Raw genomic sequence first — 23,993 nt, 5'->3', positions numbered from 1 at the left:
CTAATATTATATTGTAATCTGCTAATATTACATTGTAATCTGTGCGTGATAATTATGTTTATTATTGTGGAAATCTGTGGATATATTGTTAAGGATAATTTGAGCACTATCACTGAATTTAATATGTTTGCTTCACTACTAACACACAGTGTCACAGTATAAATTGGATATCTTTACGTTTTACTATAACTATTAGTGAATAATAATAATTGATGCACTACGGTGACTGTACTACCGATTAAAAAAAAATGGAAAAAAAAAATTAAAATGTTATGTAATTATATTTATATTAAGGTCAACTTGCTATGGAAGAGCGGGGCCTCCTATTACAGGCAACTCTTTGCTTAAAAGGAGACCCCAACACTGATTGTATTTTGTTGTAATAAATAAATATTTGTATTTGTATTTGTATAAGGGTTCCGATTTTTGCCATTTGGCTACGGAACTCTAAAAAGTGCTTGCAAATCAGCGTATTGGTGGTGGTTTGACACAATATTTTTCATATTTTTAATACTATCATACCTTTAATCCACATTTTAGATAACAGACCAGTAAACGCATATTGCGTTCACTGTAACAGACTGCATGAGATAGGGGTATCTTATTCATTTCATTATGTTGAAGGAAATATATTTATAAGTCTTCCATACTTTAACTTTACTTTTTGGAACAAACTAAAATGAGTGAAAATGAAACAAGAAACGATAATTTATTTATTTATAAATAACAATGTTACTTAATAATATTAAATTATCATATAACTATCAAATGAAACCTTATTTTTTATCATTTTGATTTTTCATGATCATTTTTTATCATATCACTGCCCTTTTCTGCTATCATAATTGTTGGTGCATTGGTATTTCCTCGTGTGATTTTTGGCATAACTGACGCGTCGATCACTCTTAAATTTTTAATTCCATGCACACGCAGTTTTGCATCAACAACTGCGTCTTTATCAGCTTTTGGTCCCATCTTACATGTGCCAACTGGATGACCTATTGTAGTCGTATAATGCATAAGCAAACATGCAAAATAGTCATAGCTTCCCCAAGACATTCCTTGGCATCCTTTAAGTTTTGTTCTATCAAAAGAAATTCCAGCCGACTTAAATGCTATCGTTTCTTCCAAGCCAACTGCAAATTTCATTCCTTCGATAATTCTATCCATATCTTCTTTAACTTGAAAAAATCCAGGATAAATTAGTGGTGGACCAAAAATATTGTTTGTTGCATTTAATTTGATAATGCCTCTACTTTTAGGATCAAGTAACAAAGCGTATACATTAATAATATCGTAAAATGACATTGGAAAAATATTTGATGCTAAATACGATGCTGGATCTTGGAAGAAATCAACCTGCTCACCAATAAAGTGGTATTGAATGTCTGGAGCATTTTCTTTAGTAAAATTAGTTTTGATAAAAGCAACAGTATTACAAACAGATGTTGTTGTAAGTGGACCGTGTTTAAGAGGCCCCTGTTTATAATACTCGTTGACTTCATATAGAAGTTGAGATCTATTTACTTTATTGCTAAGCTGATCAGACAATGCTAAAACTAAACCAGATGTAGATACATGGTCCTGTAAATTGTAACCCACTTGTAAATCGGCTAAAACTGGAATCTTGAGATTCTCTAAGTATTCTTTATGTCCTATACCAGATAGCATTAACAACTTTGGAGAATTATATGTACCTGAGCTTATAATTACTTCTTTTTTAGCAATAGCCTTAAAGAAAATTCCATTTTTTTGATATTTTATCCCAAATGCCGTTTTTGAAGTAGGATCTATCAATATTTTTGTGGCAAATGCATCTGTTAGTATTTGTAAATTAGATCGCAGTTGCCGTATTGGTTTGATAAATGCAGCATTAGCCGATTGTCGCTTGCCATTTTCAGATGTTGAATAAGCTATGTTTACTCCTAGATTATTTGGACTTGTTAGATCAATCAGAGGTAGGCCTTTTTCTTTAAAACTTTCAACAATGATTTCAGTTGTGTTATCAATGTAAGGAAACTTAACAACACTTAGTGGTCCACTAATCCCATGTAATTTTGTATTAGTGGCTTCTCTATTATTCTCTGATTTCTTGAAATATGGTAGAACCTAAAATTATAAAATTATTCTATAATATTATGTATTAAGATGTTATTCATGATTAAAACAAAAAATAAAAAATAATAATAATATAAAATAAAAAAACAACAAAATGCTTGTAAGCATAGTAATGCAGCAGAAAAAAGGAATTGTGTTTTTAATTTACTTGAGAACTGTTTTAGTTTTGTAGAACTTAACATCCATTTAGATCTCAAAACTTTTGTCAGTACAGCCGCCACCCACACGATAGTTATAATTATGGCTTTCTGGGGATTGATATAATTATAAGTCAAACCTCATCGTAACTCCAACCAGGGTTACCAGCCGCAGCCCAACCGTCATAATCTAACTTGTTTCCTCTCATGTAAACCATATAATTGATAGCACTTGATCCTCCCAATGTCTTACCCCTAAAAACAATAAAACATATAAATCTTTAAGCGGATTTCACGTCTGACCGTTTCGAATTTCGAAGGTTTTAATTGACTCAGACGAAACCCTCGTTCATTTAGACGACCTCATATTCCAGTAGCTAGTAACTTTGACCCCTTATGATTACTATCGAAAATTACAGTAACCTACTACGCGGCCATCATTTATTTAAATATAATAAACATTTTTTTCTGTTTCAGTGTTGTTAGTACAACATACACAAGTATTCTTAGAAAAAAACTTTCAATATACAGTTTATACTCCGAAACAATTTTATTTATTTATTTATTTATTGAAAAGACCAACAGCATAAATATTACAAATTAGTCTTAAAAATTTGGTGTACATATAATAGCCAATTACAGGTCTCTCTATATAAACAAAAATCAACTAATGAGTTTTCAACTTAAATAACTTTAATTTATAAACAAAAAAATCGACTTAAATGAATTTCAACTTAATTTACTTTAACATAATAATATGTATAGTTTAAACATTAAAAGAATAATATTATGCGTATGAATGCGAATTTAATATTTATAATGCGAATTTAATATTTATAACGTATTAAATGTATAAAATGATATTGTACCGTTTCAGAAAGCTAAACAAGTAGAAATATAAATAAATTGTTAAAATATGTTTTTGTTAGTAAATTCAAAATTTATTCCTTTGCCGATAAATGTAAAGCTAAATCTGTTTCGCACTCTAAGAGAGAACAAATGGCACATAAATATCTCTGAGTATTCGGCTTTGCACTCTATAAAACATTTATACAAAGCAGAAGATAAGTTAATTTAAAAATAATCATCATTTAGTCAAGGTCGTCGGTTTGCTTACATTCATTACTTAGCAGTGACTAATATGCTTAATAAAAGAGCCTTTTTTAAATAAATATTTAAATTTATTCAAGGATAAATTCCAACCATTAACGCTATAGTCTTTTTATAGAAATATACTAGCTGACACAACAAACGTTGTTCTGTACATAATAAATAAAGTACTGGTTTATGAATTTGTCAATAATATTTCACAACATCTAGTATTATTTCATAAAATATGCTCCTGTTGTTATAATGAAATTGTTTCACAGCAGAACTGTCAAACCGTGCGTCAATCATTTCTGTCATCTAAACTAATAATATTATAAATAGGAAAAATATTGTGTTTTTGTATGTATGTTTGTAATGTTACACACAAAAACTGCTGAAGCAATTTAAAAAATTATTCCGCCATTAGAAAACTGCATCTTCACTGAGTGAAATAGGCTTCATTTAAAAAAAATAGGGATCCCCAATAAAATAAAAATAAGCCAGTTCTACAGTTTTATAGAACGTATCAATATCTTCAAAAAAGTCCGCGATACCATATGTCCAGCTACTGTAGTTATGCCACTATGACTACTTTTTTACATATTAAAAGTTTATTGAATTAGGCGTTACTTTGCGGAAATCCATAATTATACAAATGATTTAAGTTTTCTACAGTCTCGTGCCAGATTTTGGCGAGACAACACCTCCTGAGGATGCCTCGTGTAGAGGCGAAACACGTGTTGTTTTAAAAACAAATATTGGCGGAATTAAGACTTAAGAAAACTTAAATCATTTGTATATTAAAAGTTCATATAAGTGCCGACAATAATATAAACCACATAATTCAAAGCTCTGTATTAATCCGTATCCCATTAAATTATATCTTGTTAAAGACCGTTTCTATGCCTGTAAAATACTTTTTAAATTATTAAAATCGGACATTTCATTTAAAAAATATAACGAATTAATAAAAATTCAAACTAAAAAAAATAATGTAATAATAAAATAATATCTAGGTGAAAGAAAACTTTTGAGAAATGTTAACAAAAATAAATCTTAAGTCCGATTTAGTAGACTTTCCACTACCACGAGATCGGTATCTAAGCGAGTGAAACCGCGAGGCATTGCTAGTAGAAAATATGTCCGTACAAAACAAATATTGATGGGTCCCAAATCGAATCGAATCTCTCAACTTACTGCATCCCCATTAAAATCCGTTCATTAATGTAGGAGTTGACTGGAAACGAACTTCAGGACACTGGATTTCTATATTTTAAGATTTATTCTTTAAAGTGTTTTATTAAATTGCTACTATATTAGTTAGTGTTCTAATGCTGCCATATGCTATCAACAATATCACATGCTATCCACACTTTCACACATACAAATCAATCATATAATATCTGACATTGTTAAGACAGCGTTAGTAAGTTCGTTTGTCCGTTTTTTCTCAGGCTTATTTTACAAAATCGATTACAATGAAAAATCTTTTAATTGTTCGGGTTTATATAGCCATATTTCATTCACAATTAATGTGGTATTCTATTGGTAACGGATTTTTCAAAATCGGTTCAGTAGATCCAGAAAATTACCCCCTACAACCTCATAAACTTTACCTCTTTATAATATTAGTGTAAATTAAAGCATTAAGAAGCGTTAAGTAGAGTAAAAGTAATTTTTAATACAGTTGCTTAAAAAGTGGCGTATTGCAGGGACGTATAGCGTTGGGATGTGGGCTATTACATACTCGTGCTTTTTCTTTACCTTTTCCGAACTCGTGCGTTCTCTTTCCCAACTGTCAAAATAATGTCTATTAAAAAGAAAAACCAACCACGAAGTTTTAATGATTTATGCAAATATTTCTAAATAGAACCTAGTAATTTGTTTCAATATCACATTTAATGATTTGATTCAATGAGGTAGGTTAGGTTTTATTTAATTTCATCTCATTAAATTTTATTTTCATTTCATATCAATAAAAAAAATCTACTGAAGACTTGGCAACCCTCACCTTCGGCTGCGCCTCGGCTCGGAACTCTTTGCAATGACAGGCTTTCCGCACTCGTAATGAAATATACTATTTTATTGTATTAAAGTTTGAAATACTTTTTTGATTAAAAAGTGGCAAGTTTGCAATGGTACATACTGCGCGACAACAGCTTACTTCTGTGGTTTATAAACAAGACTCTCACTCGAGTAAATAAGGTACTTACCTTATTTACTAGTATCTTTATTACCAGCTTATTTCCACAGTATAAATAATAGTTATAGTTGATATCAGAAGTTGCACTCTTAGGAAGTCGCTTATATAACGGACTACACAACCACTTCCCCCCAAGCACAAGCCAAATTACACTCTCAATCTAACGAATTGTTACTTGTATAATATTAAATAATGATATTATTAATGTATATGGGCGCAAATCGCCACCTACCGTCAATTGTCTGCAACTATTGATATTTATGTTTTAGTTTATCGTTAAAATGAATATATTATTATAGATATATCTGAAATATATAAGATTTAAATACAAATAGCTATTTGTAAACATAACTTCTTTTTTGACTGTATGAATGTTTTGAAGATGTTTGATATTTCACTTATTGTTAAAATACTTAATTGAATGTCTAAATGTTCAAATTAATTTATATTAGAATTAATATTGTTATTCTGTGTCAAACTTTATTATTTTATGCAATAAGTTTTTCTTAATTGTATTCGAAACTTGCTTGCAGCGCCATCTTCTTACTTCGTAATGGTTGTTCAAATTAAATGATCAAACTACACTGACCTGCAAAAGTAAGTATCACACTTTTCAAATTTAATTTTTTTCTTAACTATAGAAGGTAGAGATTTAAGATTAAAAACGTTTTGTTGCAAATTTTATAGGCTTTAATTCTCAGAAACTAAAATTATACATTAGTAACATTTTTAACATAAAAAAGATAAAACAATGAAAATAAACATTTTTAGTTTAGTTTAAAAAAATTAAACTAAAATGTATTACATGTTATTTAATTTTTAATAACTGGTATTGCCTCCTCGAGCTCTGATTACAGCTTCGAGCCGGTTTGGCATACTGAACACTAGGTTTCGGAGCCGATGTTGGGGAATATTCTCCCATTCTTCTACCAGGGCCTGCTTTAGTGCCCTGAGTGTAGTAGGTGGTGGTCTGCGATTTCTGACTAGCCTCCCAAGCTCATCCCAGGCGTGTTCAATCGGGTTAAGATCAGGACTTCTTGATGGCCAAGCCATCACGCTGATACCGACCTCCTGAATATACTCTTGTACGATATGAGCCGTGTGTGGCCGGGCATTATCATGCATCAGCATCGATCCATCACCCATATTTGCTAAATACGGCCCTGCATATTCATTGAGAATCTCTCGAGCATATCTTTGCCCAGTGTGGGTGCCATTTTCTATGGCTACTAGCTCTGTGCGATCTTCTGAAGATATGCCAGCCCGTACATGTACACTGCCTCCACCGTATTGGACTCTTTCTGAGATGCAGGCTTGAAGGTATCGCTCACCAGGTCGCCTGTAAACACTTCGCCTTCCATCAGAAGTGTAAAAGGAGAATCGAGACTCATCTGCAAACAAAATTCTTAACCATTCTTCTTCATCCCACTGCATGTGTTCACGGGCGTATCGCAGTCTCGCTACTCGATGCTGTCTCTCGAGTTTTGGGCCACTCGCTGGTCTTCGGGGTTTCAAATTTGCTTCAGCAAGTCTTCTTCTCACTGTACTGTCACTAATGTAGTCCCTCCGGGTCTGAAGTAGCTGTTGCTGGACTTCAACTGCATTTTGGTGGCGATTTCTTAACACAGTGGAAATAATATAACGATCTTCTCGGGCACTGGTACACCTGGGTCTGCCATTACAAGGTCTCCTCAGATGGTGTCCAGTCTCTTCGTACCTTCGCTTTACCTTCTGGACCATTCGTACCGTCACACCCACCATTCTTGCAATGCGACGCATACTGATGCCTAGTTCCGGAAAAGCCATGATCCTAGCACATTCTTCAACTGAAAGAGGCATGATAAATAAATGTTATGTACTTTTTAGCATAAATTTTTACAACAAGACCCAATTAAATTCTCTTTGGAGTCCTTTTTATTTCGAAAGTATATCTTGTGAACTTAAAACGTTATCCCAATTTTAAAAGTGTGATACTTACTTTTGAAGGCCAGTGTATTATATAAATCATTTGAAGTTATATAAATTCACTAAAACATTTATTGAGCTGTATTCACGAATTATTTTACAATACCTAATTTTATTTGTATTTTAAAAGAAGTTGTATCTACTCTGTTTCATCTATTGTATGGAAGCTATATAAGCGGTTGTTTTATGTAAAGACGGTTCATATCTATCTATCTATATACTAGCAGTTGTGCTTCAATAAACTGAGAAATTCTTCGGGTTGTATGTCTTCATGATGGACCCTGATCAAGGAAACCCTGGCGTAACGCCGACATGTACATACACAAAATTTTAATATAAATATTCAAGAATTGTAACTAAGAATAAGAATAGAATATATTTTATTTAGTATTTTCTTTGATTAACGCTAGTGTTACACATTTTAATAAAACACTTTTAAAGGATTGAAATGCATGTAATCGTAACGGTTTTACATTAGATTTTTTTCGTAAAAGTTACTTTTTTTTATTTTAGTTAAACCGACGAAGTCAAAGATAGTATTTGTCATAGTTGTCATTATAAAGTTTAGCGCCATTTATTTCCTTGGAGGTGGTATTTGCTGTACACAGATGGTTTTTGGCAAAATTTACTGACAGTGTCCTCTTCTTTTTTGGTATGTGTAGTTATAGGTTTTAATTTAGAGGTTATTGGATCCCTGGTGTTAGATAATTTTACTAACTATGACAAATACTATCTTTGACTCATTTCATCCACAGTCCCCCTGAAAACGAGATCTGGAAAGGTCTTGAAACGTCGGGTTAACTGAAATAAAAAAACATAACTTTTACGCAAAGAATCTAATGTACAATTACACGCGTTTTAATAATTTTAAAGTATTTTATTTAAATATATTTTATATATTCAATATATTTATAAATAAAGTACCTTACCTCACATTATCATATTAATACACATAAAATATAAGTAATAACTTAAGCTTTTCTCAGGTAAAACAATTTCAATATTAAATAGATCAAATTAGATTAGTTTAAGTTATTCTTCTATGGGGTGTTCCGAGACGAACACGTTTTTTTTTTAATTCAATTCAATTGAAATACTTGCCAACCTTGGCATGCCACATACATGGCCCTTCTGCGATTGACAGGTATAGTTGTCTGGCTGCGTTGAATACTTCCAGTCAATATTGGAACCTGCTAGGGTTTTAACTGTCGAGGGCACCATCGTGATATCGGGTTCTTCTGGGCCGGCTTCAATAAGGAGTATCTATTAAAAATTATACAATTAAAATGATACGTTAGAGACTTCAAAAGATCTGTTAGACCTTCAGAATCAGATTCACAAAGAAGACGACAGAAAAGTGCGATTTTCGAGTACATTTATTGAATCATTTGCATACATGTATCATTATCAGCTTCAGCGTCGCATACCGTGGACGGCTAAGAGAACAAACAAGTGTCTATCCTGGAACAACTTCGCATTGGCACGAGATTGTCCATAATTTGCTATCAAAAGATCTTGGGGTATTTTAGCCACATTGCCCGACGTCATCAAAGTAATTTATACAAATTGATTATCATAGGCAAGGTGGAGGGTAAAAGACCACCGATCACCTAGCCGCTAGTCGGACCACTTACGGCTGCAATAAAGAAGGCCGAGGACCGAAAGGAGTGGAAGGAAGGGTTTGGTGACCAACGTTACGAAAACCTTGAATTTTTCTAAAAGTAGATTTGTCTGAGAGATAAACTTTTTAATGTAAAATAATTGTAATACTTCTGAAGTGTAATTTTTTTATGTAATATAAATTGTCATTTTTGTGCACAATAGCGCAAGAAATGAATATTGTATTTAACCACATAAATGCTAGTAGTTAATAAACGTTTATGTTCAAGTTTTCACTTCTGCCGGCACTCCCGAAGTGCAACTCGTTATTTTTTTTAAATAGATCACATTTTTAATCAATATTTTTTTATGCCTCTAAGTCTCTAAAACTCAGCGGGCTTTATTTTTTCATCGAATAAATATGTTTACAAAGTAATATTGTACAATTAAACTTATTATTTAATAGCCTGAGGGCGGTCACTCCATTCCCAATCTGTGGTATCATTAAGAAAGTCATTTATGTTATAGTAACCTTTACCACACAAACGTTTTTTAACAATTCTTTTGAATAACGTAATACTTTTGTTTTGAACATTTTCTGGGATCTTGTTGTAAAAGCATATACATCGCCCCACAAAAGACTTACTAACTTGACTTAGCCGAGTAGTAGGCATCATCAGTTTATGTCTTTCGTTAACATTATGGCTATGACAGTTTCTGGTAGATTCACTTGTGCCTATGAACATACATTACATTATCAAGAACATATTGAGAAACAACAGTCAAGATGTTAATTTCTTTGAATTTTGCTCTCAATGATTCTTTAGGACCTAGGTTATAGATAGAGCGAATAGCCCTCTTCTGCAGCACAAATATTGTTTAAGCTTGTTATTGCAAAAGCTTCTTCTAATGCTGCGGTACCTTGTACCACTTCCGTGGGAGATTGCCATGCCGCGTTTGATAGTTCTCTTTTGAATCAAACAACCACTTAACCCTATAAATGTTGCAAAGTATTGAGTGTAATAGCCAAAATGTAAATGTCTCTGAAACTCCATTTTCATTGTGGTATTGATGTTTAAAAACAGATTTGTTATTATCTGTAAAAGATTTGTTGAAGACTAACCACGTTGGCCCAATCACTGTATTCGCATAGTTAAATTTAGGTAGAATCCCTGGTTCACACAATTCTTTGCAATGACAAACGTTTGACAAGTCTCTTTTGCGGTAGATAATATGAACCTATAAAACTGATATGGCGATACCAAGAATATGATTTTTAATCATAAGGATTAGTTTAATATTATTGCTAAACTTTGCGCATAGAAACTTTTTCTATTTGTACGCTTGATTCTGAGATTATAATTATTTGATTGGTACATTCTTATAATATATATCATTAAGTTTTTTTTGCATGCATTTTTATGCAGTTAGTAAGATCTGCTGTGAAAAGTATAGATATAAGTAGCTCTAAAATTAAACCTTGCGGCATTCCTCTACAAACATGCAACGTGAAGGTTTGATGCCATTTTCACGCCTAATGTTGAAGACTCTACATCTATTGATATTTTCATTTCATTTATATAATAATTAACCTCATAAGTTGTTTGTTCATGGTGTGATAATGGTATACGTACCATGTGAGATGCTATGGGATCGTAGCATGGTACGTTATATATATAGTTTGAATGTAATTTTTATCTTTAATAATTTAAAATGTCCAGACGACCGAGCCTTACTCGGATTTTTAAGAATTTACAAAACATGAACAAAAAAAAGGAATTAAAAAGACATAATATGGATTCGAACTGGGTTCTTCTGCTTTCCGATTCACCCAATGTCCCATCTGAGCTATTGCAGTCTTGTACATATAGTGGCGAAATTTACCTTTGTATTCTAATGTTATTGTTGCTGTTTCTCATTAAAACACGGATAAAACTACATTTTTTATACTTGAAACCTAGCTAGATCGATTACTCGCCCACGAGAGACAATAATTGCTCGTTTAAAGATATTAGATATGATATGCTACCTTCCAATTCTTGACTTCTGATAATCTATTAGCTATCACACATCCAGCAGAGCCACCACCAACAATAACAAAATCGAATTCCATTAGTTCTTCATTGTCTTTTGTCAGGTCTTCATCGTTAGTAGGTTTTATTGGTGGTTGAAAAGGATTTATTCTGCCAACACTGAAAAAAATTAAGATAATTTATAATTTACTAGCTGCCCGGACAAACTACGTTCTGTCACAAGTTGATGTGCGTATGTTTGTCACTGAACTCCTCCGAATTGGCTCGACCGATTTTAATAAAAATTTCTGTGTGACTTCATGTACATTCGAGAATGGTTTAGATTCACAAGTGAACCTCCTAAGCGGCTGCACCTATTTTGATGATTTTTTTGTGTGTTCCAGTGAATTTGAGAATAGTTTAGATTCTCAAATCTGTCCATGTATAATTATCCTGCCCATGTGAATGTTAGTGAACTAACTTTATTACTTTTTTACTAAAATTTTTCAAATTTAAGATGTGTGTAGAGGACAACGCCTGCCCGGTCCGCTAGTATAATGTAATTTCCGAGTGATCCCGTTATTTATTAATTATTAATATCTCAACAATACGACGATAACATATAAAAATAAGTTTCGTAGACTGTATTGTTTTATAAACTTGATGATACTCATTCTAATGTTTTCCCGGCCGGTACCGCTAGGTCCCAGCATTTTAAATCTATAAAATCTTCATTCAAATTACATGCTGTAAAGGGCCATAATGATCTATAATTATTGAACAATGTATTTAGGGTACTTAATTGGATAAGTTGTAATGCTGTATTGCTTACAATCGCATCCTAAATAAGCCATTATTTCCCATACAAAGTAATGGATAAAAAATCTCTCAGAGATAAACGTATACTATTGCGGTCTTTTTCGTAGACCTTAATAACAGGTGTACAGCACTGTAGTAATATTTGATCTATCATGTAGGGTTCAGCCAGCGTTTGCAATGTAAGTGAAAAAAAATGTGTTTATTTACGACATCATATTAGGAATCTCCAAAATTATCAGTGTTTCTCTACTATATTATGCATGTTTTATACACATAAACATTCCTCTTGAATCAAAATCCATTGCGTCGTTATAAGGTTCTACGCATACATAGGGACAGATAGCGGGAAGCGACCTTTGAACTATAATGTATGTATATGTATTGTTGATGTTTAAATATTAATATTTTTATGTAATAATATATAGGCAAAAACACTAGGAATATCTCGATGTAGACATCATCTTTTGGATAACGTTTCTTTCCGACATTTCTTACCGAGCAGAGCACTCAACTATAACAAATGATATTGTTTGACTCTTACCTACAAAATTATATCCTTGAGTTGAAGTCTGCTTAAATCATTAAATGACTAAAATTTTTCTCTGGAATACGTACGTGATATTAAGATAAAATATATAATTTTCTTGTAGAATGAAATTAAATGATGCATGCTTTATTGTGTGTCTTCTACCACATTTATCACGGGGAGTGATAATAATTTGACCTGCCAAACAGTTCGTCGGAACACTCGTGCTGCCGAATTCCACTTTCGTACGACATGCCACAAATTAGGATATCATCCCCGCCATCTCAAGGTGGTGGCATACCTTCAGAATGCGGTTTTCAAAGCAATTTTATGGTATGGCATGGAATGAGCTTCCTTGTGCGGTGTTTCCATGACGAAACTACATCACCTTCAAGAAAAGCGCGTACACTTTTCTTAAGCGACTCGACTCGGTGTATCCGGCTGACAAAGCTCCACTCGGTGCATTGAAACATACACTAAAATACTAAAGGGAGCTTACCAACAATCATTTTGGTTTAGCCACTTCAGAAATAAGCGTGGACAAACAAACAGACAAACCGACAAATATTCAAAGAGCTAATTGACCTCCGTTACAAAGAAGAACATAAATAATTAGTTGTATAAGTTATTTTGAAAGATATTGAAGGACAGACACGGCATAGTTACGATTTTATTATATGACATATTGATATAGATTTATTAGTTGTTGCTGTCGTGACATTACGTAGATATAATCAATACTATTATAGTTGTAATAATATTACCTGTTATTTTAATTCTTGGCACACCTCTACGTGAACATATTGGCTCCACCTGATGCCGGCTAAATTATGGGTACCAAAACGGCGCCTATTTCTGCCGTGAAGCAGTAATGTGTAAGCGTTACTGTGTTTTGGTCTAAAGCGCGCCGTAGCTAGTGAAATTACTGGGCAAATGAGACTTGACATCTTATGTCTCAAGGCGACGAGCGCAGTTGTAGTGCCGCTCAGAATTTTACGGTTTTTCAAAGAATCCTGAGCGGCACTGAATTGTGATGGGCAGGGCGTATCAATCTGCTCGTCTCGTCCCTTATTTTGAGAAATATAAATATTGTTATAAGCATTGTTATGTTTCCAATAAAAGACTTATTTTTAATTGTGACATTATGAACATACCTATTTTCAGATGAATTCCCAAATAACTGCATCAGTAGTGATAAATACATGAACCCAGTTGGAGAACATTGTGTGAGTGAAGCTTCGGTGGCAGCACAAACAGGTGTTATGTCTGGCGCAATCCAACACATTTTTGTAACTGAGTGACAACATGTCGCGATCACGCAACATCCGTACAAACCATAAATTTAGACTGAGTTGCATCATATTAGCTGTTATAGCTATGGTTTGAGTCAAATTAAACATTATGTAATACAATATTTGTGCTGCAGAAGAGGACTATTCAAGCTATTTATAACCTAGGTCCTAAAGAATTATGAGAGCGAAATTTAAAGAAATTAACATCTTGATTGTTGCTTCTCAACATATTATTCTTGATAATGTTATTATGTATGTTCATAGGCACATAAATGAATTTGCTAGAAACTGTCATAAACATAATCTTAACACCAGTAACACATATAAGCTCTTAATTCCTACTACTCGGCTAAGTCGAGTATACAAGTCCTTTGTGGGGCGTTTGTGTGGTAAAGGTTACTATAACATAAATGACTTTCTTAATGATACCACAGATTGGGAATGGAGTGACCGCCCTCAGGCTGTTAAATAATAAGTTAACTTGTACAATATTACTTTGTAATCATATTTTTTGATGAAAAAATAGCCCGCTGAGTTTGTTGCACTCATTCTTCTCAGGTCTGAGACATTCTTTTTGGAATTGGTAGTAGTTTTTGACTTTCAATTAGTGATGTTACATCCTATTTTAAACAAAAATATTTGTTTTTGAATTTGAACTATAACATAAACGGTGACTGCGGAATGTGAAAAATCAAGTCAATATCGAATATCCATATTAAATAATTTGTCAGGTCGCTATTTGGCTATTTAACAGTAAAAAAAGCTTTAACCGGCGACTATTGGACGGTTATGGTTAACAGTTAAATTTATGACGTCATCTAAAAATTGTCAAATGGTGCAACACATTTCTTGGTTAACGGGTACTTTAACATGTTTGTTATTTATAAAGTTAGTTGATGCAACCCATCCTTAGAATACCAGTGGGAGGCTCCATTGCACAGGATGCCGGCTAGATTATGGGTACCACAACGGCGCCTATTTCTGCCGTGAAGCAGTAATGTGTAAGCATTACCGTGTGTGTGTTGTTAGTATAAAATGTCATTTTGTAGATGCAATCTTCAAAAAAACCCGAATTTTATTTATATAGTTCACTCGGTCTTGTATCTCGAACCAACAGAAAATTATCTTTCAAACATCCAATTGTAATGAAGTAACGTTTAAATTTTTATTTTATTGTTTTAATTGTTTAAGTTTAACTACATAAAAGTCTGTTAAGTAATTTCAGAGTTTTGGTGAGTAGGTTGTACTACTACTTACAAGATTTGTTCGGTGCTTTCAGTGCTTGCCCTACAGGCTCTTATAGCCCATATGTCACCGGGACCCCACGGTGGCGTAACCAGTGTCCGCTACCAACAAAATATATATAGCCCTATTATTACTCACCTGGTGTCTGTTTCCACCACCAATTTAGAGGCGTGACCAGCTCGGACATGTCATGACTCTGGTCTGTAAGGTGTCCCGGTGAAATATACACCTTACAGCTTCATCAATATTAGAGTCAGTACGAGGGGAAGTCCATATTGTGTTAAATGTGGAACAGATTATGAGTCTAGCGGAAATTCAACGTGACCTTCGTAACAGTATTGAAATTCTCAAATTAATTTGAACAATTTGTTATGTTTTTAAAGTGATAACCCTCACTTCTAGGATTAATACACAAATAAAATAGGAAAACAAAATTTTATGAACGATGCGGGACTTGTTGTTGCTTTGTTCAACTCTCAGGTTGTGGCTTGATGAAGCTTGTGAAGAAGAGAGGGTTTTTACTTTAACGTCAGTCGAACGGTTAGCTCAGTTGGCAGAGCACTGGCACGGAACGCCAGAGGTCGTAGGTTCGAGTCCCGCATGGTTTATAAAATTTTCTTTTCAAATTTCCTTTGAGTATTAATCCTAGAAATAAATTTGACTTCTAGAAGATGTTATGTTATTTAGTTTATAAGGTTCAGTTAGTGAGCCAAAAACAAGTCAAATAATATAGAGCATAAAGTTAAAACATAAACAACGTTTCCTACCAAGAATGATACATTACTTTAAAGTGATTCACATACCTGTCAACCGGTTTCAACGAAACCTTGATTAATCTTAAGTCATTTAAATAGACGCCTCGCCACATTACGTTTTTGCGGTAAATTTCATTCTCAATAAATCAGGGGCACCTGTCTTCGGCATTTATTAAAAAACTTCCCACTGTTCAAGAATTTAATTCGGAGCGTGACCCTCGGATCTATAAAACGTGAATTAATACCTCGATTGTCTGACTTATAATATTATTTAAATCATTTAGCGCTTTTTGTGGAATTTGGGGTCACCTTATGGTTAGTGATCACCCATGCCATATATTTTTTTATGAAAATAAGGGACGAGACGAGCAGCTGATGGTAATTGATACGCCCTACCCATTACAACGCAGTGCCTCTCAGGATTCTTAAAAAACCCTAAAATTCTGAGCGGCACTACAATTGTGCTCGTCACCTTGAGACATAAGATGTTAAGTATCTTTTGCCCAGTTATTTAACTTGCTACGGCACCCTTCAGACCGAAACACGGTAAAGCTTACACATTACTGCTTCACGGCAGAAATAGGCGCCGTTGTGGTACCCATAATCTAGCCGGCATCCTGTGCAATGGAGCCTCCCACTGGTATTCTAAGGATGGGTTGCATCAACTAACTTTATAAATATACTAAAGGCAGCCAGTACTGTAGGGATCTGAACGGGAAAGCGATTGGTAAGATTGTACGATTAATATTGTTAGTAAGATATTCTAGTTCAATTGTTGAATTTTTGTCCATCGTACAAAAGTACTCTTAAGACTATATTGCAAAGTCTACACCAAAAATTGTTAGGGCTGACGATTAATTTACTTTTTATTTAAAATCTACTGAAATAATAAAAAATGCCTTTGACTTTTCCATCTGATCTGCAAAAACCATTTTTTTTGTTAATTAAATAAGCTATAACACAAATTATTGCATTTTAACCTGTACTGGAATATTGCCGTATAACATATTATGTTTATTTCTTTAAATTTTCCTCGTAATGATTCTTTAGTACTTCGGTTATATAAATAGCACAAATACCCCCTTTCTTCAGCTGCATTGTCCTATTATAATATCCCAAAGGACATACTATAAAAATACTAAACTAGGCGAGCTATATCTACGTCATTTAATTCTAGTGAGGCCGAATTTGCGCCTTATATAGTTACAGGCAGTGGCTTGAAATGAAGTTTTGTCTCTTACCTTACTGGTTACACCAACCTTAATAGAAGACAAAACTCTCACAGTGTCAGAAACTAAAATTCGCTCGATATAGTTATATCGACGCCGTGTATGCCGATACAAGCAGTGAAGTTAGGGAAGTGATCTCGGATTGAGGGTCGACAAATGAGGATTTTTTCAGCGGTAAACGCATGAACATGTATCATCTTGGGGTTAAATTTGACTAAATTTTGCCGGGCTCATTCCGAGACTGCATTGCATAGTATTGATTTCAGACACAAGCTTATTTGGTTCTCGACGACGTAATTCTGAGAGATTTAGGCACGGCCGGTATATGAGGCATACAATGAATGTCAGCAAAGCAATGAATGCCGCTGATTTGCAGCATATCATGGATCCGAATGGCTGGATCCGAACCGTCACTATTTTGGGAATCAGATGGTTTAGGGCTGGCTTACATGACATGACATTGACATCAGAAAGCTTCGCCAAGGAATCAATATTGCAAAGATAAATGGTGTATTACTTTCTGACTTTTGTAACAAAATAACATATTATGCTCGCGCCCAGGAATTCTAGACGGAAGATTTCGAGTTATTATATAAGTTATATCTCTTCGTGTGTCACTTGACAGGCATCCAACTTCCTTCCCAAAAAATTGAGTGCCAGCCCTACATTGAATGCACTTAAAAGTTGTTAGAGAGTATCTCAAAGACGTTGTCAAATTTTTTCTCCGGTAATGGGTCTAACACACTGTTAAGTCTACTTTGCACGAACTTGTACTTGCAATAACTGCAAATTAGTACCTAATAAGTGTCTCTTTTTTATGAGGCTTATACCGATATTTGTTCCATGCAAAACTGCTGTTTGTTGAAAATGAAAAATATTAATTGCAGTCACAAAAATGGTACAAATTTATTAGCGAATGAGCTAAAAGGTCCATTCAACATCAATTTTATAACATAACAAATTGCTTAAAACATTAAAAACTTATAATCACAAATTAAAATTACAAATTCTCTAATGGAGGTGGTGAAACATGGATGCTTATGATATGTGGGTAGATAAAGTAGCGTTTGTAACTGTTTGAAATTTAGTCCAGTCATTATAGCAAGTTCACCTCAGAATTCGAGATACCCAGTGTATATGTATATTGACACCACAAAAGGTGTCTCAAAACCTACATATGGTAGGGTGTACGCAACTATTAAATTTCAAGGTCAAAGGTCACAAAAATCGCGCTTTTTTTTGTAAATATCTCATTTCCTATGGGTTTTTGTTATTTGTATTTCATATCAATATTGTAAAATACAAAATTCTCTACAAATTTCGTTTAAAAATTTTTTTATACGGTGAACCGTTTTCGAGATAGAAGGCGGAGAGCGCGCGGTCACACCATCACTTCAGGTCAACCGGTGCCTCCGGCCGAAAACGCGCCATATATAATTGATGAACTATCGATAAATCAATGATTATAAATATTTCTCAACCATGAAATTTAATAGTTGCGTACACCCTACCATATGTAGGTTTCGAGACAACTTTTAGGGTGTCAATATTCAAGTATTTACAGACTTACAGCTGGGTATCTCAAATTCCAAGATTCTTCCCTAATTTAAGCTTAAATGACTGGACTAATAAGACATTAAAACACTCGTGTGTCTTACTTGTGTTTAATACCCTTCACATATACTACTAGCTGACCTGACACACGTTGTTCTGTAGATACTTAAAAAAAAAACTATTTTATAGAAATTTGCCAATAATATTTCAAAACATCAAGAACTATTTCGTAAGAAATGCTCCCTGTTGTTATAATGAAATTGTTTCACAGCTGAACTGTCAAACCGTGCGTCAATAAATTCTCTCACAAAAAATATGTCCATACAAAACAAATAATATGGGAAATAAAAATACTTATGGGTCCTAAATCGAAATAAAAAGTATCCTATCTCTCAAGTTAGACTAAACTGCACTTCATGAAGAAATCCCTATTTAAATCTGTTCATTAGTTTAGGAGTCCGACAACATGTCACGTAATTTATATATATCAGACTAGCCGTTACCCTAGCCCGCTTCGCTGGGTGATTTTTAAAAAGAAAAAAAAAATAATTTTATTAATCTTATAACAAATACAATAAAAAAAGTAGCCATAAAGCATCTAGGATAAATTTCACATCGAATGGTGGTAGTTTCATGGTGATACGATCAGTGGTTTAGGCTTGAAAGAGCCTCAAACAAAGACCATTTTCATTATATACATATATATACATAAAAGATAGATAGAATATAAAAGGCATTTAAAGGCATTTATTTTCTCAAAATTGATTCCTTTAGAATTCTTTTTGATGTCATTTCTTATACTACTAGATACTACTACTAGATGCATAGATACCCATTATCCATATTATACATTTTAATATACGTACATTATGCAGGAGGTAGGTGTTAGGTGCATTCGCAGGTGGTTATTCCGTAACTATTACAGATATCAAAGAGCTTTATATTAATATCGAATACACATAGAAATCTTACTGTCCTTATGACGCATCATTCGTAAATACTACTTGGAAGACCTTTCATGGAAGTGGCGTGACATGGCGGCGACTTGGGTTGGGTCGTCCGTTTCCCTAAAATATGGTCGAGGGGGGCGGTGGCTGGTCCATGTGTCATGCTCGTGAACTGCTGGTACATGTGTCGTGCGGTGGCTGGATGATCGAGTTACCGGGAAATATGCTTCATGTTTTTTTTATTTTTTTAAATAAAATTTATTACATATTTTTTTATATAATTACTAATAAAATGCTCGCTTAATGCCTTTATTTTATTTACGGTATGTGTACATTGACGCATCTACTGTATTTTGCTTTAAGTATGTACTCAATAACTATAACTATGTTTTTACTTATTCATTTAAATATTTTTGACTTACTCGTGAAAGGAAAGGTAATTGACGCGTTTGAGTATTATGTTGCATCACATTGCATTTATTTAATGATTTGTAAATTTAATTGAAAATAAAAACCTCTTATACCATTCTGTTTTGAAAAGAGCAACCTTAGAGTTTCTTGCTCGTTCTTCTCTTTTAGGATATCAATCTGCCTTCCAAACGAGCTGATTGAAAAAATTACATATTTCAAGTGTAATACAATTTAACTACGAAATAAAATATTTTTGATTTGATTTGATTTGGAAACTCTCTTAGTTATGGTACTCTAAACTTCTCCAGTTTTCAGTTAGCATCCTAAATCAGACCATAATTTTTTTTATCTAGGTATCTTTCTCAGCCATAAGCCAATGTGTCGACATCAATGCCTCAATAGAGATATTATTCTCAACTCTAGGCGAGCGCTCCCCAGTTCCGGCTACATCCATTTAAACGAATACAACGAAGAGCAGCTCGAATCATCGACAATCAAGTCATCACTTGTTGATCGACTCGTTTCGTTGGCGTTTCGTAGAGACTTGCATACTAAGACTGTTTGTATCTTCTACCAGCATATTTCACGGTACTCAGAGGAATTATTGTTCAAGTTAATAATTGTTGACCGCCGCCGAATTCCACCACCGGAAATTCCGCATTTCGTTGGCGTCTGGCATTCTATGACGACGCATTTTGCGACAAAATATTTCGCCATGTTATAGAATTAATTTCGGCTAGTTTGTTTCGGTTAGGAACCCGGAAGCTTAGAACATACTACAACAAAATAAAGACCGGCAATACATCTCTTCACCAATGGTGTTGCGGATATTCATAGGCGGTTGCCTCATCGCGAACCTCCTAAACGTTTCCCCCCTCTTGTATAAAAAAACCATCCATCCTCTCCACGTCGTTACTTTTATAGCATTCAGATTCAAATCGCATACAGTTTAATCCATTACAGTTATATCCCCGTTGAAGAAAACCTCAACTATTTTATTGTTTAATACACTCGCAAGGCGAGTATATATGAGATTATGTTCGGGCTCGCCTTCAAATAGCAATAAATCAAGAGAGTCCAATAATCTTGTAGAAGTACATCAGTTGTGAAGAAAGTTATGAGAGTTTTCGTTCAAACTTTATGCTCGTTCACATTGAATGGATTCTATTTATCAATTGCATTTATTTTTTATTCTATTAAGTGATTAATATCAACCGTTTTTTACTGCGTGTACAGAATGTTACACTGGCCCCTAAGATCGTCATGAAAATCAACCTTATAAGCACTATTTTTGTGTGATGCTTCACAACTGTGAACACCTTTTTTATGAAAATAAGGGACGAGACGAGCAGGACGTAATAGCTGATGTTAATTGATACGCCCTACACATTACAATGATTGCATTGCGGCATTGGCCGCTCAGGATTCTTGAAAAACTCAAAAATTCTGAGCGGCACTACGATTTCGCTCGTCACCTTGAGACATAAGATTTTAAGTATCATTTGCCCTAATATTTCACTAGCTACGGCGCCCTTTGCACATTACTGCTTCACGGCAGAAATAGACGCCGTTGTGGTACCCTGTGTGGTAGTGGTAGTCGGCTTCCTGTGCAAAGGAGCCTCCCACTGGTACCTATAATAAACACATTCTTGCTATGTTAAACATCAATGCTGGACATAACAATATAGTTACAAAAAACCTTTTAGGGAATCTCTCTTTTCAATGGACACACATAAGTCTTTCGGGCTGGATGGCAATTTCTCTACGATGCTATAAGTATGGTCGACAAATATTTGCAATTCATGTTTGGCTTGTAGCAGAATAAAAGGCAAGAAAAGGCACAATGAAGACGACTTTTCAGAAGCTTTATTGTATATATTTATTATAGTACAAAGTTATATTATTATAGTTTTACGGCCGTTTTCAATAACCTATCTATCCTTAGTTTAATTTACTAGAGGTAGACAAATCTATGTTTTTACGCTTACTTACATTTCAATAACTTATTGAGAGATAGCATTGAACTATAACTAATAATATAACTTTATTGGACATAACTATGGATAGATAAGATCTTGTCATTAAACGGTGATAGCAACATATCCGTAGCTAGAGATACGTTATTGAAAATGGCCGTTAAAGAACTACCAAATTAACTGAATCGTCTTGAAGAATGATTATGGAAATAGAGTATAGGCACAGTTGACATAATATGTCTTCTGTGGTATAGAGTAGGATACTATACGATATACGAGCACAAAAATAAATAAATAGATATATCATTAGCTTAATTATTATTACATTTAGATATATATTGGCTTAATAGCTCGTGAATTTTCTGGACGAATGAGACTTAATATCTTATATATCTCAAAGTGACGAGCACAATTGGCGTTCAAAATTTTGGGGTCAATTCAGAATCCTCAGAGGTACTGCTTTGTTATGGACAGTATAACTTACTATAAATTAAACGCTTAGCTCATATCGTATTTAGAAAAAAGATAATTATAATATTTAAAAAATAATTTGACCGAAAAACGATTGAAAACAGCATTTTACTCCAAATTTAAGTAGGCCCTCGTATATGAATAAATCCTATACGATTTAGTATAACGGTGTGCACAATCTTCGATAATTTATCGCGGTTTGGATTATTTAAAGGGTTTACTGGTTCTCATACACCCTTTACGTAAAATATGTTTACACTTTTCATCAATAAATATTTCGTTACTTTATGGGGGTTTGAGATATCAATTTATGAGAAGAAAAATTTTGTTTCGCATATTTGTCAGAAGTATCTATATAAATGTGTATATATATATTATCTATATGCTTATTATTTTTATCGTATATATATATATATATATATATATATATATATATATATATATACCTCTTTGCACATATATGTATATATATATATATGGCTAATTTTTTATTATTATTTAATTGATGTCGTCTTAAAATTCGTCGGAACGGCTAGTATATTATATACCAAAACATAAATGTGAAACGGGAGTGAAGTTCAATATTATGTTTATAATAGTGTGTTTATTGACTTATAATATTTGACTTATTAGCTAATGAGCATTATCGTTTTAGATTATCTTATCATATATATAAAATTCTCGTGTCACAATGTTAGTTACCTTACTCCTCCGAAACGGCTTAACTGATTTTAACCAAATTTTATATGCAAATTCAGTGGATCTGAGAATCGGCTACTATCTATTTTCATCCCCCTAAATATTAAGGGTGGTCCAATTTTATTTTTTTAATTTTTTTGGACGTTATTTTTTTTATGATACAGCATTAAAATATACATATAACCCTAAATTTTCAACCCTCTACGATCAACCCCTATTTTTGTATCGCGATTTTTTTATTATTCTGTTCCATCCACAAATCCGCTATAGGGTTGCAAGATGGCAATGGATCAATACTTACAATACTTGTAGTACGATAAATTTGGTAGGTCTGAGAATCAGTTGCATCTACTTTTTACAACACAATTTTTTTTTTATTACTTTATATAGCAATACAACGTTTGCTGGGTCAGCTAGTATTATATATTATTATACTAGCTGACAAGACAGAAGTTGTTCTGTATATAATTCTTCTGTACATGTGTTGATAGTGAAGTGTTTAGGAGGAGCTTAACGGCTGGGCCGATTTTGATGATTTCTTTGTGTGTTCCAGTGAATTTGAGAGTTTTTATTTTTTTATTAGGAAAAGCAAACAAGAGAAGTTTACGAAGTTCAAGATACAGATATTGGTTTATATTTATTAATTCAGTCCATATATAATTCCCCTGACCATGTGTATGGTAGTGGACTTCAGATAACAGCTGGACCGATTTTTAAAATTTAAGACGTGTGTACAGAACAACGTCTGTCCGGTCCGCTAATAATAAATAAAGTTCTTTTTTTTTTATAAATTTGTCAATAAATTAAGAATAATTTCGTAAAATATGCTCCCTGTTGTTATAATGCAATTGTTTCACATCAGAACTCTCAAAGCGTGCGTCAATAAGTTCTCTCATAAAAAAATATGTCATACAAAACAAATAATGGAAATAAAAATAATTATGGG

At 33.5% G+C, this 23,993-nt stretch overlaps 1 protein-coding gene across 2 annotated transcripts; it reads right to left on the bottom strand.

The window, feature by feature from the left end:
• Positions 1-741: 741 nt before the first annotated feature.
• On the bottom strand, positions 742-13,747 carry LOC126978671 (glucose dehydrogenase [FAD, quinone]-like). 2 transcript variants are annotated; one of them, XM_050827677.1, is made up of 6 exons: positions 13,623-13,747; positions 11,141-11,303; positions 8,618-8,775; positions 2,396-2,510; positions 1,698-2,109; positions 742-1,181 (listed from the first exon to the last, which is right to left on the bottom strand). In XM_050827677.1, the coding sequence occupies exons 1-6, from the start codon at positions 13,670-13,672 to the stop codon at positions 787-789; spliced, it is 1,293 nt and encodes a 430-aa protein (XP_050683634.1). In that variant the 5' UTR covers positions 13,673-13,747; the 3' UTR covers positions 742-786. The 2 variants fall into 2 exon arrangements, with proteins under 2 accessions (XP_050683634.1, XP_050683631.1); XM_050827674.1 differs by having other exon boundaries at positions 742-2,109.
• Between the last annotated feature and the right edge of the window lie 10,246 nt (positions 13,748-23,993).

The sequence above is a fragment of the Leptidea sinapis genome, chromosome 3, assembly GCF_905404315.1.
Source record: "Leptidea sinapis chromosome 3, ilLepSina1.1, whole genome shotgun sequence".
Taxonomy (NCBI): domain Eukaryota; kingdom Metazoa; phylum Arthropoda; class Insecta; order Lepidoptera; family Pieridae; genus Leptidea; species Leptidea sinapis.
This window is presented reverse-complemented; position numbering and strand designations above follow the sequence as displayed.